Source organism: Azolla caroliniana, unplaced genomic scaffold, assembly GCF_043228905.1.
Source record: "Azolla caroliniana isolate FFs.n. ecotype wild unplaced genomic scaffold, voAzoCaro1.0.p SCAF_4, whole genome shotgun sequence".
Lineage (NCBI taxonomy): Eukaryota > Viridiplantae > Streptophyta > Polypodiopsida > Salviniales > Salviniaceae > Azolla > Azolla caroliniana.
The window spans coordinates 1,530,611-1,551,365 of NW_028230439.1; the positions used below are offsets into that span (position 1 = coordinate 1,530,611).

General features: G+C 37.1%; 3 protein-coding genes across 5 annotated transcripts; 2 read left to right on the plus strand and 1 right to left on the minus strand.

Moving 5' to 3' along the window:
• Positions 1 to 428: 428 nt before the first annotated feature.
• LOC147864710 (RNA methyltransferase family protein) lies at positions 429 to 3,945 on the minus strand. Of its 2 annotated transcripts, none has more exons than XM_087318838.1 (3): positions 3,095 to 3,945; positions 870 to 1,109; positions 429 to 733 (listed from the first exon to the last, which is right to left on the minus strand). In XM_087318838.1, exons 1-3 carry the CDS (start codon positions 3,884 to 3,886, stop codon positions 611 to 613), a joined length of 1,155 nt encoding a protein of 384 aa, XP_087174964.1. In that variant the 5' UTR covers positions 3,887 to 3,945; the 3' UTR covers positions 429 to 610. The 2 variants fall into 2 exon arrangements, with proteins under 2 accessions (XP_087174964.1, XP_087174963.1); XM_087318837.1 differs by having other exon boundaries at positions 870 to 1,115; positions 3,095 to 3,944.
• A 1,209-nt stretch (positions 3,946 to 5,154) lies between these two features.
• On the plus strand, positions 5,155 to 11,340 carry LOC147864711 (glucosidase 2 subunit beta-like). Of its 2 annotated transcripts, XM_087318839.1 has the most exons (14): positions 5,155 to 5,325; positions 5,587 to 5,700; positions 6,730 to 6,825; positions 6,959 to 7,198; positions 7,424 to 7,611; positions 8,490 to 8,805; positions 8,898 to 9,005; positions 9,117 to 9,218; positions 9,320 to 9,377; positions 9,485 to 9,553; positions 9,660 to 9,747; positions 10,405 to 10,466; positions 10,551 to 10,602; positions 10,839 to 11,340. In XM_087318839.1, exons 1-14 carry the CDS (start codon positions 5,220 to 5,222, stop codon positions 10,893 to 10,895), a joined length of 1,656 nt encoding a protein of 551 aa, XP_087174965.1. In that variant the 5' UTR covers positions 5,155 to 5,219; the 3' UTR covers positions 10,896 to 11,340. The 2 variants fall into 2 exon arrangements, with proteins under 2 accessions (XP_087174965.1, XP_087174967.1); XM_087318841.1 differs by lacking the exon at positions 8,898 to 9,005 and having other exon boundaries at positions 5,156 to 5,325.
• A 3,784-nt stretch (positions 11,341 to 15,124) lies between these two features.
• LOC147864712 (uncharacterized) lies at positions 15,125 to 19,095 on the plus strand. The gene is made up of 4 exons (XM_087318842.1): positions 15,125 to 16,856; positions 17,910 to 18,096; positions 18,182 to 18,348; positions 18,746 to 19,095. The coding sequence occupies exons 1-3, from the start codon at positions 15,192 to 15,194 to the stop codon at positions 18,346 to 18,348; spliced, it is 2,019 nt and encodes a 672-aa protein (XP_087174968.1). The 5' UTR covers positions 15,125 to 15,191; the 3' UTR covers positions 18,746 to 19,095.
• Positions 19,096 to 20,755: the final 1,660 nt, after the last annotated feature.

Below are 20,755 nucleotides of genomic sequence, written 5' to 3' on the forward strand. Positions count from 1 at the left end.
TTTAAAGGAGCATTCTTGATGTGTTCTAATAGAACTATAAGCAATTTCTACAAAGAAGTACCTCATTTGAAAAAATGCTTGATGGAATTGATCTTTATTGAAATTGAGAAATACACTTGTGATTTTATTCCATTCACACATTCACGTAAATAAAATGACAACTTGAAACTCATGTTCTGAACTTCCCTTTATAACAATTCACTTACATATTACAAACATCATGGAATGTGCTTGCCATCAATTTATGGAAGGACTAAAACACAAGTTTCCCCCTTTCCTTTACCATGAAATGTTGAATATCCCTTTCAGCATTAGATGTGAAGCTTTCATGTCCATTCCCATATTACATCTTACCATATGTCAAATACCTACCATAAGAAGGTATGCCTTAAGTTTTTCTTTTTCAAACCCAAGATAATTTCGTGAAGATGATTGGGGTGTGGCGATGCCATTTCCGATCATGCTATTTGCACAATTGACCTTTTTCGTGTATATAGCTCCCACTTTATGACAACTAATGATTGAACCAATGATCTATCATATATTATGATCATAACATTTGACCTCAAGTCCCTTATAGGTATCACCTCCATGTAAAGTTTGAGCATTATCAAGCATGAATGGCTTTTACAAATCGAGTGATGCCAGCATAATCTTTCATAATATGCACATTATAGAAAGGTCCTTGTTCCAAACGCTCAGCTATAATTTCAGCTTGGCCTCCACCATTTGTCTGTAAACATATCCCAATGTATTTTATTATTATTATTATGATTAGAAATTTCCAATAAAATACGAACACACGTTGAAGAACTGGAAATTTACTCTTCAATCAACAGAGACAATTAAGAAATACAAGGGATAAAGACCTCGAGAATGAGACATCCATCCTTCTGAAGTGCCCATGCTGCACCATCACATATTACATTCAAATCGTCAATTCCGTGGACTCCTCCATCAAGTGCCTTATGCGGCTCATGTCTTCCTACCTCTGCTTGCAAAGTGTGAAGACATGAAGAGGGTATGTATGGTGGATTGCTTAGTACTCCGGCTATTGTTCCTCTTCTATCTTCCAAACTCGAAAACCATGAACCTCGTACAATTTTCACCTTATTCTTAGATTCAAGTGTCTCGTTAGCTCTCTCTCTCTCTCTCTCTCTCTCTCTCTCTCTCTCTCTCTCTCTCTCTCTATGGCTGTCGAGAACATACTTGAGGTTCAAAAAAGTTATGGGGCTCACACTTCACACATTATATTACATATGTTCCACTTAACTATAAAACCATGTTTTTCACCAAACAAGGAAACCACACACATCAATACATGTTAGAGCCCATCCCATTGTTTGCCATCCAAACCATTGCTTCCAAGCTTTAACTACGGTATGAAACAAGGCATTGGGGCACAACTGATGAGAGTAATAAACTATGCACACTTTGCTCTAAACAAGTTCGAGTATCACATTTTGATACAATCCTCTATCTTTGATCACATCCAACTATGCTTTCCACACATCATCGACCAAACCCAACCCTTCCACGAATTTCTCTCACAGTCACAGTGTGCACTCTCGAAAGTGACATTCTTGAACATAGAGAGGTGCTACTCACTTTCACATGTATTACATGAAAATGTTATGTTTTTGGTCTCATAGGTCATATTTGACCTTCAAAGATGACATCAATTGTGTCAAATAAATGACCTTGCAATATCCAAACTGTCGACATGACCATCTCCACTATGTCCCAATTTGCTCACTCGCTTTCTTTCTCTCTCATTATGGTTTAGGGTAAGCCAAGTTTTTACCTCGGCCATGCACCCACATTCAAACCTTCCTATATTCCTCTCTCCCTCTGGTTGTTGTCTTGGAGTTTTATATCACAACACTAAAAGTCATCAATTTTAATAGACAGCCCAAGTTCGATCCATGCCATGGGCTTGGGTCTGTCCTATAACTCATGTTACATCATAACATATTTTTGCATAATACTTACCTCTTTAGCTTAAGTTCTATTTTATTTTATTTTATTTTTACTTCCGATGAATGGGTCAATACCCCATTTTGTTGTAAACCAATTGTCTCATGGACCAATTTTGGTCGTAGAAGAAGTTAATTAACAGTCGACTAAACCGAACCGCGAAACCGCAGTTTAAAGATTTTTTATTTTAACTATTTTTAATTTTTTTAAGAAAACCTTAAATTTTAAATTGTTTTTAAACAATATTTTCATTTTCAAGCCTTATTCTCACATTTTAGTAAAATCTTTAAAATTTTGAAAATTTTAAATTTTAAATAATGAAATATTTTAAATTTTAAATAATGAAATATTTTAATTTTGTTTTGAATTTTTTTTAACAGTTTGGTTTAACGGTTTCGTGGTTCGGTTCGGTTTTGACACTCTTGAACTGAACCGAACCGAACCGTTGCAAATTGTTAATCGGCAATCTCTCTCTCTCTCTCTCTCTCTCTCTCTAAATTACAAAATGTTGACAATAATGTTGCTAATGATCACGAACATGTAACAAATGCAGTTTTTCAGGAACCTGAGGAGACAACGAATGCCGACACACTTGCACCACTCGGCCTTTCCATTGATGAGGCAGAAAACCAGAGAAGAACTAGACGTCCTCGGGTGCCAGGTTTCAAAGCAACTCAACGTGATGTGGAAGCAATATTGAAAATAAGGGAACGTGAGCTACACCGCCTAGAAGCCATGGCTAGGGCACTCTCTACATTGGAACCCACATCAAGACCCTTTGACCCCCCACTTCTTTTCGAGAGGCTTGGGTGGAAATAAAATTAGGCTTAGTGTATAGTCACTTTCGAGTATACTACATATTGTACACTACTCTTTTAGTTTAAGTTCTATTTTTTTTTACTTAATTTTATTTTTAGTTATGATGACTGGATAAATACTCTATTGTTGTAAACCAATTGTCTCATGGGCCAAATTTGGCCTTAGAAGACGTTAATACATCTTTCTTTCTTTCTCTCTCTCTCTCTCTCTCTCTCTCTCTCTCTCTCTCTCTCTCTCTCAACATGAAAAACCAGAACCCTTTCTTTTGTGCAGACACAAACATGTCGATGGTTCATACCTGGAGGCCATACCGTCGAACATTGAGAGAAGCGATGGACAAAGCGTCCACACAATTGTCGACTGCCAAAACGACACTCTCGGGATCAAGGAAATGTCCAAGTCCAATGGCAATGGCTCCACTTCCGGTGCCCATATCAACCCACAAACCTTTACTGAGATGAGGAGATGATTTCACAACCTCTTGAGCTATATCTATCATTTGCTCTGTTTCTGGCCTCGGTATAAGAACTCCTTCTTTCACACAAAGCACATAGTCCCTCCAATGAGCACATCCTACAACATATTGAAATGGCCTCCTATCTTGCACCCTCTGTGTCCACAATGAGGAAAACTCTTCTAATCTAGCTCTTGAGTAAACAATAACACTTTGGTGAGCATTTAAGTGCTTAATCTCTCTCCATTTCATTGAAAATCCGTCTTCTATCATCCATTCTAGTTCTTTCAGAAGCTCCTCTGAAGAAGGACCACCATCTGCTTCCATATATTTCTTCCCAACCTCCATGGCCATGGATTGGGCCCATGTTGTCCAAGAAAATACCTCTTTCACAGTGTAACGGTGAGTTGGGCACCGCTCAAAGAGAGGTTTAAAGCTTATTTGCGGGATTGGGTCGTTCTGGAAGTGCCCTGTTTCTTCTGAGGTACTGCAATGGAGAAGTTTCTTGTGGGAAACAGGGTGGGATATAATTCCTCCTACTCTGCTACTTCTTCTTCTTCTTCTTCTCAGAGAAGCTATATCGCCCACAAAGGTAAAAGGAAGAGCGAGTGTTCTTCTACATAGAACACTCTTCATGCTCTGTTTCTTCTGACGGATACTCTTGATCTTCCACGACCTCCCTTCCCTTCACCATGTAAGAGAAAGCAGAGAGATTTCTCCGAATACCCCTCTTGGAGTATCAGATGCAAATATGTAAATACCCAAAAACTCAGGGTAATTCTGGTGATCTTGGAGTATCAAATACAAATATATGTAAATATCTAGAAACTTGTCAAGGGTATCTTGGAGTATAATTGCAGATATGTAATTATCAAAAACTCAAGGGGGGTAACTCTGGCGATCTTGGAGTATGAAATACGTAAACGGTATCGATTGAATTGATCCATTCGATTGCAATGGATCAATACGTTGACGAATTTAAATCCAATCGATCGCAATGGTATCAAAGTAGACATCCCAAGAAAATGGATCATACGTTTAACAAATTTGAATCAAATCGATGACGACCTAAGTAAACGGTATTAATTGAATTGATGCATTCAATTGCAATGGAATAGATGGATATCGATCCAGATCAATGCATATGTTGAGGGTACTTTGGTGATCTCGCACGAGACCAATCCACCACCACAGACTACGCAAATGACTAAAGACACCCCAAAATATGCACGATGACAATCGGATCCATGAAGGGCACTAACAACCTCAAAGCACATGAGGCGTACATACCGACGCCGAGATGACAACCTAGGCGCCTCGAAATGACCATACAAGAAAGAGACATGGGTAATGATGATCCAAGAGCCCTCATCTAGCCTATTTGTCTAAGATCGACTACTCTTGTGTCACAAAGGGTCAATAACAAACCCATAAAGATTAGATTTCTCAGATCGCTAAATATTGCCTTCTAATAGAAGATCCGACATCTGCTTAATAAATTCCATCCTTTTTGCGTGTGAAGGAGTCCAACTCACTTGGGCTAGTAGAGGGTTGCCATTACCCATCACGAAGATACTACCCCATGCTGATAGAGTCATCACCTAGACTAAACAAATTGTTTCATGGACAATGTGTCTTACCATCACCTTGTATTCAAGTCCTTTGCAACTTTCATGTGAATTGCCTTAAATAAACCCATGGATATGAAGACTATACATACATATATACATATATGTAGTTACCCATTTTCAGACTTACTTGGGAGTGATGACTTAAGGAAACCATTTACTTCCTAACTAAACCCATGGAACTGCACCTCAATGTTTACAAGGAGTGCAACAAATGTTTAACCAGGGTTAAAGAATAACCATGGTCAAGTTAGTAGAGTGTGAGTTAGAGACAGACAGAGAGAGAGAGAGAGAGAGAGAGAGTTCGATTGCTTACAGAGCATTCTCGATCTCTCTGTATAATGGGCGCCATAGCTCTCTGTCTCACTCTTATCTCCGTCGCTCTCACTTCCCGAGCTCTCTCATCTTCATCTTCATCTATTAACTTCAGAGGCATCTCTCCTCAAGGTAAAGAAGCTTAACATCGGTCACTCATTCTAGCAAATATATTAGCAAATTGATTTTTGCCTGAAACGGGTCGTCGCGCTTCTTCTTCCTCCTAGAAAATATATTACTGATGAATTACATATTTTCCCTTTTGCATTCATAATGGATTCCTTCCTAAACTCTTTGGAATGACTTTTGTTATAAAACAAATTTAGTGGTATGTTTTTATAATTCTTTCATTTCTAATATCGCCTTTTTATTTTCTTTTAATATTATTTGTAGATGAGAATTATTATAAGACAGGAATTATATGGTGTAGAGATGGATCAAAGAGTTTTTCTTCTAATTATCTGAATGATGATTTCTGTGATTGTGGTGATGGTACTGATGAACCTGGTAAGTATTCTTCTTATTTTAAGGATTCTGATCTAGTCTTTAAATGTGATAAACCTAAATTTGAATAAAATACATAGAGTATAAGGTCAACGTACATATTTAGAATATAAATGAAACACAGAGTATAAAGTCTTCAATACAAACACATAATTTGGAGGCGACATGCCTCAAATTTGATTGAATTATTTTGTTTGAGTACATCCGCTCAATCTGCTGGTATACTGTGGATCTGATTACCTATCAATCATGTCAATGTGCATGGATAACACATAAGTGGTATGAGGCATATACTACAAACAGAGAATTTTAATGGAATATATGTTTTGAGGTCAATCTGTGGGTAAACGTTCATGCTCAGTTACCAAGAATTTGAAATATATAGTATACGGCCAATACACATACAATCTTTTTGGTACACTGTGGATCTGGTTGCAATAAGTCATATGGCTGTATATCTATATCGTGGCATACAATTTGACAACAAAATTGATTCTTTGACGATCAGTCAATTTAGATCCTGTAAGCCCTGATAAATGCAAACCTTGATAACATTAATATTGCAATCTAGTGCTTAACAATAGCAGACAACCTTATGGAAGGAATTCCAGGAGATGACATCAGAAGTACAGTGTGCTATTTAGCCAATTATCAAATAATGTATTACTTATCTGGGGGAAACTCATTGCATAACAGATGCCTTTATATTGAAGGATTTCATGGTGCTAACATAATCATCAAATTTGTATTATCACCAAGGACTAAGGACTAAGGTTTAGTTTAGGTCTGGTTTTGTAAGGGCTAAGGTAGTCACGACATAATTCTTACACAAAATATAAGGGCCCTATATGGCATTGGTCAGATCAGGTTGTGTGGTTTCTTTGTCAATGTCTTATAGGTATGGTTTATGCCATTTTGATCCATGAATGGATTTGACTTGATTCGAATAATAAAAACCCACATTATAGAAAAAACGAAAGTTTATTTTATTTTCTTACATTTTTGTTAACGTGGATCTTCCTGGGGATGCAGGAACATCTGCCTGTGCTAATGGAAAATTTTACTGTCAGAACAAAGGACATACACCTTTGTGGATATTTTCATCAAGAGTTAATGATGGTATCTGTGGTAAGGGCCCTCTTTGGTTGGAATGTTATAGAAGGCTTTGTTTCAGGTCTGGTCATTATGATAGGTTTTCACTTGTACCTATAATTGTAACTCTTGCCTTATGATTTGATTGTTCATTCTGAATATAATGCAGATTGCTGTGATGGAAGTGATGAATATGACGGGAAAGCAAAATGTGTGAATACCTGCTCAGAGTCAGGAAAAGTTTGGAGGGATAAGCTAAGAAAGAAGATCTCAACATTTAAAGCAGGTCTTGAAGTTAGAAATCGGGATGTTGAACGTTCGAAACTTATGATTCAGAAAGATAAACTTGAGGTAGCAAACTTGAAGCTGGAAGAGAAGAAGCTGAAAGATGTAGTGAAGAAACTTGGTGGTATATATATTCTCATCTTCAAATTGCATCATGAATTAATTGTTCATCTGCACATGTGTTTCTCTGTCTATCATGATTGCTAGAATGATGTCTTATATTACCTACGCCCAAAAAGCTTGAATAATGGACTGGCTTAGTAGTTTTCATTCTGTCTATTCAATTTTCTTGCTAATTGGTAGTTCTTTGGTGAGTTATCAACAACGTTTATTTTTTTTATGTGTGCAGCAATGAAAGAGGCAATTGAAAAGGCAGAAGAAAAGGAGAAACTTGCGCGGGAAGAGGAACAGAATGCAAGAAAGGAGGAGGAGGAGACAGACAGGCAAAAGGATGAGAAGAAAAATACAGAACAAGAAAAAATAGAACCGGAAGGAGAACTTGATCTCGAAGCAAAAATAGAACCGAAAGGAGAACAGGTCAGATTTAATGTCGTTTTGTAAAATTTCTTCGTTTGAAATATGCATACAGAAAGTATCTATTGATAATGGGAAATGATCTGAAAATCATTGCATTAAGTAGGATTGACATTATTATAAGCTATTCTTTCATTGCATTGCAAACTTGAAATGATTACATTGCCTATTTACAAGTAGTCAATTCAGCACATCAACTTAAAGCTATTTTCGTTTATGTTGTGTGCTTCAGCCTTCAGCATGTCAGCTCAATATATGTTTTTGTCCATGCTATTCTTTTAAACTCATGACTTTCTCATATCTACACCATATTTGCACTATATGATTGTTGAAGCTTAGATATTCATGCCTAAATAATACAAAGGACTAGTAAACTACCTCAACTATACTATTGAATATGAGGGTACATGATACGTCACATTCATTTTGTGATGGGATTCTCGAAGTTGAATTCTATCACTAGGTCATCCGAGATGTGGGAGAACTAGGATGAGTAGCAGATGTAAAGATGGATTCAAATGCAGGCCTATGATGGAACTCTCCAACCTTCCAATAGAAGTATAGTATGGCATTTACTTCCAAAGCTCCGGGCCCTGTGATATTGAATAAAATGGAGAAACCTATAGTTGGGAGGCTGATACAAATGTCTGATAAGCCCTAAAGTGAGGGGTAAGAACTGGGTTACAAATTATGGGGCTTGTAATGTAGGCAAAAACATGATGATGATCAACATGAACCCGCCATATTTCTTGTGAAGGAAACAACTGCTGTTTTTGAAAAAATGATAGTGTAACAGAAAGAAAAGAGAATGCATGTATAAGAATTACATGGTTTAGAGTCCTTTTTATATTTGGCCGTATTAAATTCTGAAATCTTTACAGAAAGATACAATCAACAATGGGAACGATTCATCAGAGCAAAAAAACACTGAAGGCTTGTCAAGAGAAGACTTAGGGCGTCTTGTGGCATCTAGATGGACGGGGGAGAATCCAAATCTTATGAAAGAAGAATCCCATGGGCAGGTAGATGATCATCATGTGGAAGAAACTATTGATGGTAAAGAAAAATTTCACGATGAAAATGAAAATGAAAATGATGACAATATGGAGAATGAGCAAGAGGAAGAGGACTCACAAGGTGAAGGAGTTGTTCATGCGGATGAAATTTCGGATGAAAAACAGGCAAATGGCTTGTCAGGTATGTATAATCAGATTGATGTATTAATTTCTTTAATGTGTTCCAAACTCACTAATTGCTGACTCGTATTTTCATATGTATATGCTATCTAGAGGTGGAGGGTTCTCGTGCAGAACCCTCCTTGTGGACCAAATTGAAAAATGTATTAAAATCATTTTCAGGATTTTACAGTTTGCCTAGTTTGCCATTAGATAAATCAGGCAAGTTAAAACTCTGATTGGAATTATGTAGATATACATATAGTTTATGTTGTTGAGATATTCTCTTTCTTTAAACAATATCTGATTATTGATACGGTCCTTTAAACACAGAAGCTGATCAGATACGTAAAGAATACCAACAGTCAAACACAAAATTAAGTGATATCCGGTTAAAGATATCTGACCTTGAAAAAAAACTCAAGCAGGATTTTGGTATGTATTCTTTTGATATTTCTCTGGTTTCTGATTGTGTATTATTTGTTGTTATGGAATTCAAAGTGCAAGAACTCATATTTGCTGTTTTTATGGTATAGGAAAGGATGGAGAATTTTACAGTCTTTATGACAAATGCTTTGAATTGGAAGAAAATAAGTAATGAGGATATACAGTAATGACTTTTTTTAGCGTTATGATTCCAGAAACATGAATTGTGCTAAAAACTTGCCCTCTGAATGCATGTTTTCATACTTGTTGTGTAGATATACATATAAGGTCTGCCCATATAGACATGCACTACAGATGGAGGGGCATTCAAGTACCACATTAGGGTCATTGCTCTGAAACTTCGATAATGATCATTTTCTATATTGTTCTTTTCTAGTTATTTTTCTTATTCCCTTTTGAGGTATTCACCAACAAGCAATGCCTTTTCAGAAATTGGGATGGTTTCAAAGATGACTACAGAAGTATGCACTTCACACGTGGTGCAAAGTGCTGGAACGGTCCGGATCGCAGTTTGAAGGTATAGAGAATACATACAATCAGTTTCAGTACGGTCATGGATTTCTTGCATGGTGTTTACCATAAATACAAATGCAATGTTCATAAAAATACACATGCATACATGGTATGGTGTATGTATAAATATGGACATACATACACTTGCACGTGTATATTTCTGTGCATCTTAGTCACCTAGGGATGGGGCCAATGTCCTTATTCAGCCTATGAAACTGTGTGTTTGACATTTACAAGTCCTCAAGAAAGAATGTTCCTCGTGAAGATTTTGCTAAGTAGGACTTGACTTGAATCCACATGCGCGTGCACACAGACTCACCACATCTCCATATGCTAGAGACATTGCGACTCTCATAACTGCTCTCGGTTTCGATGAATTCAATCGCCATTTCTGGAAAACATAGTTGGTACTCAAAATGAAAGATTGAAGATTTTGCTAAATAGGACTTGCTTTAATCCACATGCGCGCAGACACACTCACATATATCTCCATATGCTAGAGAATTTGTGACTCTCATAACTGGTCTCAATTATTTAGATTGAAAATCGATGAATTGAACTATCATTTATGGAGAACATAGTTGGTACTCAAAATGGTTTGGTGAGGGCTTTGTGAATAATATATATATATAAAGCGGAAACTCGATACATGTGTGTATAGGTGCGGCTTCGTTGTGGTTTGAAAGTTGAATTGCGAGATGTGGACGAGCCAAGCCGTTGCGAGTAAGTTGCGCGAGTTCTTAACGATTATAGATGGATGTAGTAATTTTGAATAAATCAATTTAAGGGTTTGAAATTTTCCTGTAGATATGTTGCTGAACTCTTGATTCCAACTGTTTGTCTCAAGGAGAGATTAGTGGTAACTTGCTCTCAACTTATATAGAAACTTTCTTTTTATTTGAAGATTTCATTAAATTCTCTCTCTCTCTCTCTCTCTCTCTCTCTCTCTCTTTAGTGAACATTGGAAATGTATAAATTTATAGCGAACATTGCAATAATAAATCAATATATTAATTAATTAATTAATTATACTTTTGAAGATTTCATTCAATTCTCTTCGGTACGTAATATCTTTGAGGTGTCTTAATAATGTAGGCTCTCCAACAAAGGCTAGACACGCAAGGTGGCGTTTTTTCACACGATGAGCTTTGAGCCATCACGCGAGTATTGTTGTGTATTTCACTTTATTGGGGGTTCTTTGAGAGATTAACTTAAGAAATACAACCGAAGTCTACTTTCTCTACGGGGGAAGAACCGCATTTGGCTCCGGTATGTAACCTTAAGTAGACATGATAATGACCCTCAAGGTTCTAAATTATACGAAAAGTTGTACACATGTTGAGAGAAATTTCTTGTTATTTTTTCTTTCTTAATTGGGGGAGGGTAAGTTGAGTTCTTGGCTATGGCTTACAAGGCAAGGGCCTCCATTATTGCCTTGGTATTTTCAGTCTTGTAACAAGGACTTTGTATTATTATTTATACCACAAGGTTGAAGCCCATATTGGCCTTCTTCTCGTATGGTAAAGAAATGTACAAGGTGATGTCATGATTGTAAAAATCCTTCTTTATAAAAGAACATGGTTTCTCAACTCGAGCATATTTGTTTCAAAGAAGTTCTACGTTGCACAATGAGTGAACAAATGAAAACCCAAGGTTTGGATCTGACAAATATACTCTTGAACATGAAATGCCTTGAACTCTAATTAAGAAATCAACATATGAACTGATATCTCAAGTAATCAATACGAAAAAAGAAAGCCCATCCTACCCAATCTTACCTTCAAACAAACTTCTCTTCATTGTACTCTTCTCTAAATCATTCGACGTGAGTTCTAGTTCTTGATGCATTGGGAATGTGCTCTATGTCTCAATAGCCCATCATGTGACATGATTGTGTGATGCTAATTTACGCAATATTTCATTCCCTTTGGACATATCCAATTTCTTCTATATGATGAACCTTGTAATCAAAGTGCTTGCTTTTCTAGCAACAAATATTGTTTGGTGTATGAGGGTCTAATTGATTTAATGACTCTAAAAAAGTTTTGTGGACACATGATAATAATGATGCTAACTCTCTAGCAATAGAGGTGCTTGTATCATGACTATTACATTGGGAGGGAAAAGAAAAACTCAAGTTTGAGTTTAATCATATGGCAAAGCTTGGCTTGGTAACTATGCAAACTTTTGTTTTGCAAATCATAGCCTTTAGGATAGTGCATGCTAGGTTTCATATACCTTCTAGATATGACTATATTTAGTAATTAGTTGTTACAATGTCCATTCTTGTGGCACTTGTTCCGATTCGAGATAGAGGAACCATGGGACAATTGGTTATTTGACGTTAAGAAATTGCCACTAGTTGTGCATACGATGAGGTACATCATAAGTTGATTGAAGCTCGAGCTTGATTAGTGATGAAGGTTTCACATACATGGTATACTACCTATTGTATACAATGGTGCCATTATTGTCTACTGTTCGATGAGAAAGTGTTCCTTTGACGCACAATAGTGGGTGGGTTGCATTTGGTAATGGCCTTAAAACACCCACATTTTCAATGGGAGGGCATGTTTTTTCTATTTAGTGACCAAGGAGGATGCCAAGCACAAATTCCTTAGATGCCCAACTTCTAAGATAATTTGGGTTATGTTTGTTATCTGTATAGGTGTACGGGATGAATAGGGTATAATGTGTATGGTGTGGTGTGTAATATGTAATATGTAATATGTAATATGTATACGGATGTGTGAGGATGAGTATGTGTGAGCACATGCACAATTATGTGCATGTGACAAGAGTGTAACGGTCATTATTTACTGTTACATTATGTATTATATAAACCCCTTATGGGGCATGTAATGGATATACCCTTTTCCCCTCTCACATTTTATGTCATTTTCGTTTTGTCTTTCTCTCTAGCTCTCTCTCTCTCTATTGTAACCCCCTTGGGAGAAAGGCTTCACCCCCCACCCAACAATAATGTTCAGAGTGTGGAGTTTAGTTTAGGAAACCGTAACTTTACTATCATCACCATACAATGTTGTTTTTTTACTACCATTGGTATTGGATTATGTGGTATAATTGGAATTTAAGAAATGGGAACTTGGTTAAACAGTCCACAGTTGCACCTAGTCAATTAAGTAAACTATATGTGCTATAATAGAGAGGGATGAAAGTCGAGCATTGATCTTAAGGCCTAGGTTCAATCTTGTGGGAGAGTGAGTGGAATATCGTGGATTTAATATAGAGAATATAATCCCATATACTTATTACAAAAGTGACTTTGACACATGTTCTTCAATGAGCATGTCCATACTCCATACACAAGGGTTGAGTTTAAATTTTCAACGCTAATGGCAGGAAGAGAGGGAGTTTCTTTTATGATCGTCAAGAAGAAAGTCTTGAAGGATAGGTTGCTATCAACAAAGACCCACCACTACTAAACATTTGCAAATTCATGTTGGTGTTAAATCTGTTAGCACAACCATTTTCACTGGTAATGTTCGGGTGCAAAACACAAGAAAGTAGTACACAAGCAGAAACACAAGAAAGTAGTACACAAGCAGAAACACAAGTTTTAACGTGGAAACCCAAATCGGGAAAAACCACTTGGAGTCCACTAACTCCAAAACAGATCACTATATGTAGAGAGGAAGTACAACAAGAAACTCGGAGGCAACGACCTCGAGATCTTCTTCGTCAACAAACATCTGCAAAGTTACCCTCTAACTCACACACAAACACTCTCTTTCTTTGTCTTGCACAGTTACAGAGGCCACTACCTTCTTGTAACTCACAACCTAATCATACAACAATGATCTACCACACATTACTAAAGTTTGCCCTAGTTGTATTTATACTTATACAACTTCATGGGTATTTACATACATAGCCCACATGGGGCACATTTCAACTATTTACAAATATAGTCTCCCGAGTTGGCTATATCCTCGATTTCGGTTTTGGCCTCGGCCGAGTTACTCATAAACTCGGCTCTTCTCTTCCCATTCGGAGGGACTTGTGTCTCAACAAAATCAAGGGTCGTGTGACTGTGCAACAATGAAATGACGACCCTTGAAACCACCAAAAAATCTGGAGTATCGAAGGAGATGCAATTAACATGGAATTGGGTGCTACTTCAACAAGTCTCAAGATTGAAGCACTTGAAGAGACAATAATTGTGCTAGTCATGAAATCAAAATGTTTGCACGATAATATATGCTAGTATTGCATTTACAACAATCAATTTGTAAGAATTGTAAGATCACAAACACAATATCAATAAATTAATGATGGACAACAACTAGTCAAACTTAAGAAGGAAACGACTTTTTTGCACGAGATCGAATCTAGTAAATATGGGGCGGAGTATGCCACTATGAGGATGAAATATCAATAAACAAGCATTTGATATACGAAAATATTTCGACATTTCTTCACCATTTTTAAGTTTTGACATTTTTGGTGCATATATTTATATGGATATCATGTGTTCCGGAGTAGACACATACACTTGCGTGAGCATATGAGGGGCTTTTAGAGGCATATTTGATTAATCAGAGGGTTTATAGGTGCTTACGAAGTATGACATGCTTGAGCATGTATTGTATTGCAGGCACCTAAGAGCTTTGATTGAACTGATACAAACACACAAATCTCAAAAGTGTGTATGTAGGGAGGTTGTCGTAGATGATATCGTAGACACATTAACACCATATCACTTGAGAGAGAGAGAGAGAGAGAGAAATGTTCGTCAAGGATGCCTACTTAGCCCATTGTTGTTTTCTATTGTAATCATCCCTTGTTGGTGGTATTATCAAAAGCTTGCAACTAATGGTGTCATTGTGAGTGCATCTTCTATATGGGGGCAACTAGTAGCGTGGGCTTTGCTAGATTATTCTTTCATGTTTCAATGAGGTTCATGTGAGAATCTTGATAAGGGGATGCTTGTATAGAACCAAATTGCATTGGCATCCCTATTAGATATTAATTGGAGGATGTCTACTACCCATCATCTTATGTACTAAAAGGAAGGGATTTAGAATATCCAGGATAGCAGTTATACATGGTTAGAAAAGACTCTATTTTTTCGACACTTGGGGTATCCATTTGGGAATTAATGTTACAGATGACCAACTGATTGAATGGATGTGTCGCAAGTTAAGGGATGAGTTCATGTATGTATTGGAAGCCACAATCTCAGCCATTTTACAAGTGTGTATACATATGTATGACAGTATATATGTCTATGTATATATCATTATGTATAATGTATGTATACAGTATATGTATGTATGTATATACATATGTATACAGTATATGTAATAATGTATGTATATGTATGTTTATATATATAGAGAGAGGGGACAGAACAGAGTCTTTAGGGTTTAGGGTTTTCGCAGGGGATTTTTGTTCCTTCTTCTTCGTCTCCTGTATATCGTTCACATGCTGCGTCTCCGAAGCTCTCGAGCTGTCAGCTATGGCGCTAGCTTTCGAAGAAAAACAACTGTATTCCCCTTCTCTGCACAAGCAGAGCTTCAAGAAACACCATCGCCCAGCAAACCTTCATCGTCGCCATCATCACCGTCGCCCTCTTCTTCGCCTGAAGAGAACATACAAACCATATTCTCTTACCACGACAAAACTAAGCACACAACTGCGAAATATTCGGATTCAGCGGAGGGATTGAAATGGGAAGATCAACCGCGGGCCTTTCGTCGATACAAAGGAGCGACAGATTCATCGCTACGGCATCTCCCTCCGATATATGGGATAAACACAGATCAACAATACTCTAGAAGTTTTTCAGAGTTTGTGAATCCATGCATACTTACAAAAGCGTCGGTATCTCAGCTTTTGTATGATAGTTTCTCGGTAGAGGTTTGGAAGCAAGCAGGTGATGTGAAATGGCCGCTGCGTGTGAACCCAAGCTGTGGGAATCTCCACCCGACAGAAGTTTATGTGATTTGTCCGCCTCTGGCTGGTGTCGGAGATTCTCCTTTCATTGCACATTATCACTCGAAGATTCATTCCATGGAGATTCGCGCTGAGGTTCCTGCGGACCTTTGGAAGGATCTCACCAAAGGTTTCCCTCCAGGTACCATGTTTGTCTGCTTTTCGTCTATCTTTTGGCGACAAGCGTGGAAGTATGGAGACAGAGGGTATAGGTATTGTGAGTTAGATATAGGTCATGCTATAGGGTCTGTCACAATGGCAGGTGCAGCTATGGGTTGGGATTCATTGCTGTTAGATGGGTGGGGTAATGAGGACCTAGACCATCTTTTAGGTTTAGCGGGCCAGAAGAGGCGTCCATCTCTGGACAATTTACCTGAGAATGGTGATTATCCCAAGAAAGGTGTATTTCCCGAACTAGAACAAGAACATGCACATTGCATTATTGCTTTCCATCCTAGCCGTGCACATCAAGAAATGACCGTCCGAGGAAAACCGGACTTCTCTGCTCGCAGCCGCCCTCGTGATGATAGTGTGTATAAGATGAACAATGTCACAGTGCCAATTGAATCACTACCGCATACATTGGGTGCCCGTATGGCCAATGTGGAATGGAAAGGAAAACCTAACAAGCTTAGCAATGAACATTTATGGTGGAATTTGATTGACAAAGCTGCTGATGCTACTGTGAAGCGATCTGAGCCACATGTTGTGAGTACAAAGCCGATGCCTCAATGGATGTCGTTTGCATCTTCGTATCTAAACCTAACACTAAGACAAATTCTTCATAAGAGGCGAAGTGCCATTGACATGGATGTGAAGTTTGTGTTGCAAAGGGAATCATTCTACCAGATGTTGTGGAAATCTATGCCTTCAGGATATAACAATCAGGTTCAAGGTGATCAGATTCAGTTCCCTTTCCGAGTGTTGCCATGGAAGTCGGAGATGCATATGGCTATTTTTGTACATAAAGTGAGTGGGCTTGCAAAGGGTCTTTACATATTGGTCAGGAATAATGACCATGAAAAGCTCTTGCGAAAAGCTCTGAGACCTGATTTCAAGTGGGAAAAACCTGAAAAGTGCCCTCAGCATTTGCCACTTTACCTCTTAGCTGAATCCAACTGCGAATTGCTTTCCAAACAGCTACACTGTGATCAGGTCTATTTCTTCTTTGTATCTTTTTTACTCCTTTTTTGTGTTTTTGTAAATACCAAATACACGTTGTATATATATTTAGACTTTCCTTTTTCGTTTTTGGCTTTAAATTCATTTAGCAAGCTTCATGTAACTACATTTGGTGCATATCCTATTAAGTTTCATGTGAGCTACATATGTATATCTCTTTTTAAGACTTTTTGTGCTAAAGATGTATCATATGTCTTAACTAATCTCCATGCTAATTACATTTGGTACATGGTATATGTATTGGTAAGTTTCGTGTTAACTACATTTGGTGCATGGTATACATCATATTAAGTTTCATGTGAACTAAGGTTTTGTATTAAAGGTATGTGTTATATGTGTTCCTAAGTTTCAGGCTAACTACGTTTGGTACATGCTATGTGGTTTGCGAAGTTTCATGCTAAGTACATTTGGTGCATGGTAGACATCCTATGAAGTTTTATGCAAGCTAAAGTATTGTGCAAAAGGTATCTGTTAAATGTCTTACTAAGTTTCATGGTAACTACATTTGGTACATGGTATACATCTTATTAAGTTTCATGAGAGCTGCCAATGTGTATATTCTGTTAAGTTTTGGTGCTAAACATATGTTATATGTGTTACTAAGTTTCAAGCTAATGACATTTGGCACATTATATATATCTAACCAAGTTTCATGCGAACCACGTAGGTATATGATATACTATGGTCCAAGCAAACTACATGAATTGTATATCTTACTAATCTTGATAAACTAAATCTGGTATATTTCTTTCTAAGCTTCATTCCAGCTATATATTATATGGATGTTTGGGTATTCTTCATTCTTACCTACATCTAATATATATCTTACCAAGCTTCATGGTAATTGCATATTGTATACATCTTACTTCCCAAGTTCTTTGTACTAACTACATGTGCATATATGCTGTTATATCTTCCTGATTGTTGTACTTAACTATGAGTGTTTTATACACTGGCAGCATATAGTTTCCAAGGCTTCCAGCTAACTTCATTTGTTATACTTATTTGGTCTATTTTTATCCTCAGGATATAGTTGGAGATAGTTGTTTTTGCATAGCAATGATAGGGCGTTGCGATGTTATTAAGGAGCGTGGTGCGTGGATGTACCCGCGACTCTTATGGGAGTCGGGAGTATTGGGACAACTTCTATATCTTGAGGCCCATGCAATTGGAATTTCAGGAGCAGGAATTGGGTCTTATTTTGATGACGAAGGTTTCTTTCTTTACACATCAAATGGAAGCCGTACAATTTGATATAAATACACAACACATATCTTATCTTGTGTTTCTTTTGGTAGTTCATCGTATCTTGGGGTTGAAAGATAAAGAGTTTCAAAGCCTCTACCATTTCACCATTGGATCGCCTGTGGATGACAAGCGGATCTTGAGTTTGGCTGGATATCCACCTCCTGGCTATAAACCGCCACCACCGAAGGACAGTGATTCCTATGCCAGCTTGCTTTAGGTAAGTACTCAATAATGAAAACGGATCAGGGGGGATTTTATACTGAAAAAAAGTTCTTTAAAAAAAGTTCATAGTGAAAAGTTCTTTAAAAATTCGTATCTTGGTGAAAGTTCTTTAAAATGAATTGTTGGCAATCTTGTATCATTGAAGGCATGTTTCTATTTCAAGTGGTTATATGGATAAAAATAGTGGCTTGGTGTAAGTTCGATGAATCGGATTGTATAGGAGTTAATGCGACCTTTCTTATGTTCAAGTTCATTTATTTCTTAAAGCAATTTACCCCTGAATAATGTTATCATCAGCATTTGCATAGATACGATGAATGTTTAATGTATAATTTTTTGTTTTATTTTTATGGAGTCTGACAGCTAAATGATGATTTTTTGCAAAAAAGCAGGGAGTTTGGAAGACTATTCGAGATTTCCCAATTTTCTTTTGCTGGTTATTATCAACATAGTGGAAACCTTTTCATGGTGATTGATTGTATCTCGTTCTTCCTATCATCAAATGTCTTACATAGAGGAAACATTTTCATGCCTCAGCAGCAACCAAGCATAGTAAAAATGGTCTGAAAAAGAAAAAGATGTTAGTGTCACAATCCTGTTATGTGTGGAGAAGAATGTTTTGTTTTTTTACTAGTCATAGTTGGCTTCAGGAAGTGCCATCACAAGAGGAAATCTGGAACCTCTTTAATGCACAAGTTGGAGATGATGAATGTTTTATATATAGCTTCTGTTAGCTTTGTCATCCGTCTACCATGTAGTACTGAAATTCTTGATGCCTGCTGAAATATTTTGATGATAGAAAAATGCACTTGGATTGTTCGTGGTGCAGAACCTTCAGGGAAGAAAATAGTTAGTCTTTTGGGAACTCAAATATTATTTTTTGTCACTTGGTGTATCACAGTTTAAACAGCTTACGGGTTATTAACATGGAGATGCTGAGCTATCTCGAAATTAGTCAAACAAAACCCTGAGAACTGTTTGCTGTTATGTAAAGCTAAGGTTTTAAGTTCTGTGGAATGTGTTTTAAAGATTAATTGGAAATTTTATGGGAGGTAGTGGACCTGAGTCATTTCGTCAATGGAAAATTGAAGGTATGAGATTTTAATCTATAAGGTGTGAATGGTCTATTTACTCGAAATAAGGTCTCTGGAGGTTTTTGGAAGAGCAATACTAGAAACTATTTCACCGAAATGGGCCCTCGTGTTGTAACCTAAGTACCCTTCAAGGCAAATGAAGGTTGTAACCTAAGTACTTTATATTAAGGGGAGGATAAAACACTAGCTTGAATTAAAACACTAGGACACCATCCAAGTTGAATGATGCCTGAGTTAATCACATAGTGAGAGTCTCTCTGTCACTCTCTTCATGTCATGTGTAAGGTATTCCCACAAACTTTATATACATGGCACATGCTACACCTCGAGCCTTATGCTATGGAGTGGAACATGGGGCCGTGAGATTGACGTATACTTTGATTGGTGGCCTTTTGGTCAACTATCAATCATAGAAAGCCCATCTTACAAGAGGGTGAATTTGCGTAAGTGGTGGTTTTAAGGTTAGCTGGGCTCTAAAAGAGTTGTCCCACTATTGTGCCAAGGTGTATGACTTCGTAGCAAAATATCTTACAAGTAGATAAAAATGTGGAGACTAGATAAAATAAATAGAAATGATTGACGTATACTTTGATTGGTGGCCTTTTGGTCAACTATCAATCATAGAAAGCCCATCTTACAAGAGGGTGAATTTGCGTAAGTGGTGGTTTTAAGGTTAGCTGGGCTCTAAAAGAGTTGTCCCACTATTGTGCCAAGGTGTATGACTTCGTAGCAAAATATCTTACAAGTAGATAAAAATGTGGAGACTAGATAAAATAAATAGAAATGATTGTCATCAATTTATATAAACAATGAAAAAACATGAATTATTGTAGATATTGGGAAAACCTTTGTTTTATCTAAATGTAATATATGTATGCTAAAAAGAAAACAATATATCATTTGGAACCCATATAAAGAAGGTGGAATTTACATCATTATCATGTAAAATAACTTTGGGGCAAATTTTCATAATTTCTATTATTTAAAAAAGAGATTGATGCTATTTCTTTCACACTAACCAAAATATTCTTCGTCACTTGAAGCTCACAATTGGGTTCATGTGTACAATGAGCCTTTGTATTGTTCCATGTTCCTCTTTGAGAACATTGTTTAGTGTAGCTCTAATATGTGTTTTCCATACTTGTAATGACCATCTTATTATATAGTCTTTAAATGTGGCCCATGGTTGACATTACTAACGTCACTTTTAGGATTTGACATGCAACCTGCAATTTCATGTTTTTCATATGACTCTAAAGTGCGCTTCCACACTTGTCATTGCCATCTTATGATGCTCTTACATGTGGT

What these genes read in the sequence shown, in the direction of transcription:
- LOC147864710 (XM_087318837.1), bottom strand. Translation starts at nt 3,886, where the DNA reads ATGAAGAGTGTTCTATGTAGAAGAACACTCGCTCTTCCTTTTACCTTT. An exon ending in TTCGACGGTATGGCCTCCAG is followed by an intron (nt 1,116 to 3,094) that starts GTATGAACCATC and finishes CTTGAATCTAAG; the next exon opens with AATAAGGTGAAAATTGTACG. An exon ending in ATGGATGTCTCATTCTCGAG is followed by an intron (nt 734 to 869) that starts GTCTTTATCCCT and finishes ATATGTTTACAG; the next exon opens with ACAAATGGTGGAGGCCAAGC.
- LOC147864711 (XM_087318839.1), top strand. Translation starts at nt 5,220, where the DNA reads ATGGGCGCCATAGCTCTCTGTCTCACTCTTATCTCCGTCGCTCTCACT. An exon ending in CATTCAAGTACCACATTAGG is followed by an intron (nt 9,554 to 9,659) that starts GTCATTGCTCTG and finishes ATGCCTTTTCAG; the next exon opens with AAATTGGGATGGTTTCAAAG. An exon ending in GTCCGGATCGCAGTTTGAAG is followed by an intron (nt 9,748 to 10,404) that starts GTATAGAGAATA and finishes ATGTGTGTATAG; the next exon opens with GTGCGGCTTCGTTGTGGTTT.
- LOC147864712 (XM_087318842.1), top strand. Translation starts at nt 15,192, where the DNA reads ATGCTGCGTCTCCGAAGCTCTCGAGCTGTCAGCTATGGCGCTAGCTTT. An exon ending in AACAGCTACACTGTGATCAG is followed by an intron (nt 16,857 to 17,909) that starts GTCTATTTCTTC and finishes TTTTATCCTCAG; the next exon opens with GATATAGTTGGAGATAGTTG. An exon ending in GTCTTATTTTGATGACGAAG is followed by an intron (nt 18,097 to 18,181) that starts GTTTCTTTCTTT and finishes TTCTTTTGGTAG; the next exon opens with TTCATCGTATCTTGGGGTTG.